The sequence below is a fragment of the Carya illinoinensis genome, chromosome 3 (assembly GCF_018687715.1).
Source record: "Carya illinoinensis cultivar Pawnee chromosome 3, C.illinoinensisPawnee_v1, whole genome shotgun sequence".
NCBI lineage: Eukaryota > Viridiplantae > Streptophyta > Magnoliopsida > Fagales > Juglandaceae > Carya > Carya illinoinensis.
In genome coordinates, this window is record NC_056754.1 from 36009844 (window position 1) to 36015920 (window position 6077).

Consider the following 6077-nt stretch of genomic DNA (forward strand, 5'->3'; position numbering starts at 1 on the left):
TGGCTAGCAGCATCTTAAGAAGAGTATTTCTGTAGTAATCTCATTAAAGAATTATTAACACAAAAGTTAGTTAATATGTGACTTAATTGATTAATTTAATTGAGAATAATTAATTAGTGCTCTTAATAATTTATTTTCTGATCATTCTCTCATGATATGACAGTAGATAATTGAAAATTATTTATTATATTTTAATCGTAAATATACTATCATCTAATGTCAGATTATAAAATGATGAGAGGATAATAATAAAAAGATAATGAATAGATTTTTTGTAATTAATGTAAAGATAAAATTTAGTTTTTAAAATTTTTGGGCATCAGAGTTGTTGATTTCAAAAGATAAGAATAAAGACCATAGCAACACAAAAATACTTGTCCGACTTGTGGAGTGGTAGATGCTTCTGCCGCCACTACTAGTGCGGAGTAAAATGAGAAACAGAAATAAATTCGGGACCCGAAAATGTCCCGAAAAAGCTTTTTTTTTTTTTTTTTTTAATAATTAAAAAATATTTTTTAATATTATAAATATATATTTTTAAAATATTTAAGAATATAAAAATAATAATAAAAAGTAAAAAAATTCCTTTCTTTGATAGTAATTCGAGCTACATTCCTCGAAAAATGTGACTGGACTCAGGAAAAATGGGGCGGGAGGAAGAGTCAAGACTCCAGACTCAAACCGCGTGGTTGGAGTCTCCCACCACTCACGACTGGACCAGGTAAAAACCCACCTTCCTCAATAATCTTTTGAACTCATCAAAACTATAAATCAATTAATTTCTATAATCAAACCGCGTAGTTGAACGGTATGACTTTCTTTAAAAAATAAAAAATAAACGATAGTGTTTCAAATTCGAAGTCTTCGACGTTGATTCCATCCATAGGAACGTGCACCCAGACCCAGAACGCGGACCCTTTTTTCCTCTTTCTACTTCCTTTCTCTACCTTCTTTCCTTACATTTCCGCAGAACCGATTGTAGTTCTATTGGATTCGATTGGGGCTTCTGTTTCTGGGTTCCTGGGTTTACTCTCTGTGCTTGAAGGCAAGTCAAGTCCTGCTTGTTTTCCATAGATATTTCCATTCTTTATCCCTGTTTCCCTGAAATTTTAATTTCATCTTAATTGTCTCTCTGGCTTTTCTCTTCACACGTTTATTTGTTTTGATTTATTTCCCATAAAAACCTCGAGTTTTGAGCAACGTCTTCCTCATCCTGGGGTTTGTTTCCCTCACTTCCTTTCGAATTTTCTTCAGTTGGACTTGGTGTAGGATCTTCTCTACCATGGTTGTTAAGGTTGCTCTCATCTTGGTCCTCATTTTAGTCTTCTCTGGCCCTTTCCAAGCTTTTGCTGGAATTCACTATCACAAAAGCCATAATCCTAATGGCTCTACCCTGGCAGCTATTGAATTGCCCGATCACCTGAGCTTCAATGCCGTTTCGTCTTCTGGGAGTACTGGTTGTAGCTTTTCAACAGCTAAGAAAGACAAAGAATCAGAATCAACGATGCAAGCAACACCAGAGGAAGATGACGACGACGACGAAGAACATGAAGATGTTTTTTTGGGGAAACCATCTGTGAAGCTCCATCTTAAGCACAAGCCGCTGACCCGACAATTGGATCCTAAAATTTCTGCGGCTGAGTTCACGACCAAGGATTTGACTAGAATCCGGACACTTCATACGAGGATTATAGAGAAGAAGAACCAAAACACCATTTCAAGGCTAAAGAAAGATAGTAAGCCAGCAAAGAATGAATCCAAGTTGGCTTTTGCTCCGGCTGCATCACCGGAATCTTACACAGGCAGCCTTTCGGGGCAGCTCATGGCGACCTTGGAATCGGGGGTGAGTCTTGGCTCTGGAGAATACTTCATAGATGTGTTTGTGGGTACCCCTCCTAAACATTTCTCTATGATTCTTGATACTGGCAGTGACCTTAATTGGATTCAATGCGTTCCTTGTTTGGATTGTTTTGAACAAAATGGACCTTATTATGATCCCAAAGCTTCTAGTTCGTTTAGGAATATAAGCTGTCATGATCCTCGGTGTCAATTGGTTTCATCCCCAGATCCGCCCAGGCCTTGCAAATCTGAGCATCAAACATGTCCTTACTTTTATTGGTATGGAGATTCTTCAAATACGACTGGAGATTTTGCGGTTGAAACCTTCACAGTTAATCTTACGACATCTTCTGGTAAGTCAGACTTGAAGCAGGTAGAGCATGTGATGTTTGGTTGTGGTCATTGGAATAGAGGCCTATTCCATGGGGCTGCAGGGTTGTTGGGACTCGGAAGAGGACCTCTCTCCTTTTCCTCCCAGCTGCAGTCTCTTTATGGTCACTCTTTTTCTTATTGTCTTGTGGATAGAAACAGTGATGCAAATGTTAGCAGCAAGTTGATTTTTGGAGAGGACAAGGACCTTCTGAGCAACCCTAATCTGAATTTTACTTCATTTGTTGCTGGAAAGGAAAACTCAACTGATACATTCTACTATGTCCAGATTAAGTCGATTGTGGTTGGAGGAGAGGTGCTTAATATCCCAGAAGAGACTTGGCATCTTTCATCAGATGGTGCTGGTGGTACAATAATCGATTCGGGTACTACCCTAAGTTATTTTGCAGAACCTGCTTATCAGATTATCAAGGAGGCATTCCTGAAGAAGGTTCAAGGCTACCCTCTAGTGGAAGATTTTCCTTTTCTGCATCCTTGTTACAATGTGTCTGGAGTGGAGAAGATGGAGCTGCCAGAATTTGGAATTCATTTTGCAGATGGAGCTGTGTGGAATTTCCCAGACGAGAATTACTTTATCAGGCTTGAACCGGAGGATGTTGTTTGTCTAGCAATTTTAGGGACTCCTCGCTCCGCTCTTTCAATAATTGGAAACTACCAGCACCAGAATTTTCACATCTTGTATGACACAAAGAAGTCCAGGTTGGGATACGTACCGATGAGATGTGCTGATGTTTAACATTGTGTTAAAGGGTAGTAATTCAGGGCAAGTGAAAAACTGTAAAAAAAAGGATGGGTTGTGGATGGAGATTCTTTTGGTTTTTGTTTCATAGAAGGTTGCATACAAGATATTATATTCATTGTTTTCCATTTTACGATCTCAAGTGATTACAGAAACTGGTTCATAATCTGCTTTACCAAAAATGTAGCATTACATTTTTAGATATATTAACTCCCTTTCAGAGTTTGTTATATCTGTTTTCATTTTGATAATTGTTGTTTAATTAAGGGATCAGCGATGCTTGATCAATCTAATGGTGGCTGATCACTCGTTCTTGTCCAATCTGTTGCTTGGAATTAGTTAGTTGAGAAATTAGCTCATACAACTGGTACAAGACCTCAAGAACACCTTATCCAACTTTTGAAATTTACCAAATGAATTCCTGCATTCAAACTGCTCTTGGACAATGTTAAGGGCTTTTATAGGAAGTGGGATGATCTCATTTCCTCTAAAAACTTCTCATATTTTCCTTTCCAAACATTACTAAAGTATACACACTTTTCAATTTCAAATTCTCATGTGACTAAACGTGTCATCTCATGTTTCATATTCTTCACCTTTTTTTTTTTCTTGTATCGCTTCCCATTCTCCTTGATTCGTTGTAAACAAATGCTCGACGCAGTTTTGGAGGACGAGTTGATCTTAAATGCTGCTAAAACCGAGATACACACGGATGGAGAGAACACAGAAAACGGAGGGCGAAAAGTATTTGTCAAGCTCCAAGTCCATGCTGCTATTTCTCTGAACCTTTTTCTTGCAATCCCGTTCCGTTAATCAAGATGTCCTCTTAAACCAGTAAAACTTTCAAGCTATCAGTCAAGGAAGCGTAAAAGAACGTAGGAGCCCCATGGTGGCGTCAAAGACTGCTCTAGACGTAGCTTTCTAACAAAGAAATTTCTTGCCAGTATTCCGTCACAGTATTCAGATTGGACGATTCAAAATGTTTGACTGAATTTTAGTTAAGAAAGCCATTTTATGCTCGACTTTCCAAAACACCGTGTCTTGTTTGAATACAATTTTATTTTAGTTTTTTTTTCAGAATTTTACAAAGATTTTAATATTAAAAAAATTTAAACCACACATCTTCAATCTTAAAATGACACACCTATTAGGTATAGCCTATAACTGTTTTTTTTTTTTTTTTTTCCTTAGCAAGCAAATTATCATTCAGATAATAGAAAACAAGATACATGAAGAGGGAGTGTGGTTTCCAACAAACACCCAATTACAACAACCACAATACAAAAATAAAAAATAAAAAGAAGAAAAAAAGCGGGTCATAGGACCAAATACTTGGTCCCCCCATGCCCTACAAAGACAGGGGCGTTTTAAAAGATGATTTTTTATAGTTTACATAGATATGCAAACTGTCGAGCCAAGTGTAGGCCATGCTTGGTATAAGCCATGTGTGAGGGTCACGCGTCGAGAATTTCACTGCGGTTCAACGTCATCCCGGTAGATCGGCGGTTGGAGAGTTGCGTGGTGGGGTAACTCTGACCAAAACAGAAGTGGTGGAAAGGAGGGGGGGGAAAAAAAACCTACCATGAAAGAAGGGAGATGAATGTGGGTGGAAAAAGAACAGAGAGGAGGGTGGGAGTTCCGATTGAGTTTTTTCTAGAAAGAATGAGCAGCTTCTCTTTTTAGAAATTGAATGGGTCTGGTATAGGGGAAGGTGTGGTATAGGCCCGTACCTACAAGCTTAGAGCACCCTTGCAATTAAAAGAAAAAAAAAATCAAGAAGGAGAAAACGTAAGTGTCTTTGGTTACACAAATCATCTAATCTCATCTCATTTTATCTCAAAATGTTTCAAAATTTCATTCTCAAGCATTACACAAATACAAACACTTTTTAATTTTAAATTTTTAACTTTTTCATCTAATCATTACAAATTTTCCAAACTGTCAAACAAAACACAGTAAAAACAATTCAATTTTCTCAAATTTTAAAAAGTAATATTCTAACAGTATTTTTGTGATACCCCAAATTCCGCTTTGGATCAAACGAATATCTGAAGTGTTGGGACATGCAACACAAGATTACTTGCCCCCGTTTATGACAAATAAGATGCACCAAACTCAGAGCATTATGCCCCTGTTTGCGATGGATAATTTTTTTCTTGAGCAATACTATGGACAAAACTGAGAATATCCCAAATAATTAAAAACATAATCCATACATACTTGACAAGTAAATATCCATGATTATAGTGCAGGTCTTAGAAGACTATAATCTCAAAACATAGCAGATCAGACTCCATAATTACATTACCAAAATATACTAATGGGCTAGTTTATCGAGTAACTCGCGTAACTCGACTAACAATGCCAAACTACTTCTAAGAACCTATCTTTGGAGGTTGTAAGCTCCGCATTGCGTCTGCGGCGTTTAGTCAACCTCCTATAGTCGGCCAGTGTCCATTCCCAGTTCTGGTACTGACACATCGTCTACCCTTTATGAGGAATGGTAGTTGAGACTACCATGACGATATTTGATTACAAATCTCAGTAAGCTAACAAGAAATTTTCACACAGGTTAATGATATATGCATAACAGTAAATGTATGAATACATAATGAAAGTCAAATAATAAGCATCATTGACTCACTCAAAAATGAGTAGCACTAAAGCTATTCCAAGTGCAGGAGGATGTCGTATAATAATTAGGAATAAATTCCTAGATCGTCTCCTCAGGGAAAGTTACGTAAAAATCAAACTCGTTGAAAAAGATGAAACAAAGAGAAAATAAAATGATGGTATGTGCAATGGATGGAAAAGGGTACTAGTCATGGACTAGATTCATGTTTTTAGATTTTGATTGTCGGACTGGAATGTAAAGGACTAATAGATTAAACTCAGAAATTAATAAAACTAAATTAGGAAGTAATTGACAAAACATGCACTGAAAATTGAAAAGCCCCAAAAATCAATGTTCTAGGGTTCATCATTATATTCAAATCACAAATTCTCAAATTAAACTACCGTAATTGTAATCACTATTAAAATGAAAGCTTAACGAAACGATAAAAATGAATAACATGAATTAAATGAATAACAAATAAATTACTCAAAC

General features: G+C 36.8%; 1 protein-coding gene across 1 annotated transcript; it reads left to right on the plus strand.

The window, feature by feature from the left end:
* Nucleotides 1-780: 780 nt before the first annotated feature.
* On the plus strand, nt 781-3198 carry LOC122304147 (aspartyl protease family protein 2-like). The gene is made up of 2 exons (XM_043116235.1): nt 781-1045; nt 1255-3198. Exon 2 carries the CDS (start codon nt 1283-1285, stop codon nt 2963-2965), a length of 1683 nt encoding a protein of 560 aa, XP_042972169.1. The 5' UTR covers nt 781-1045; nt 1255-1282; the 3' UTR covers nt 2966-3198.
* The last annotated feature ends 2879 nt before the right edge of the window (nt 3199-6077 follow it).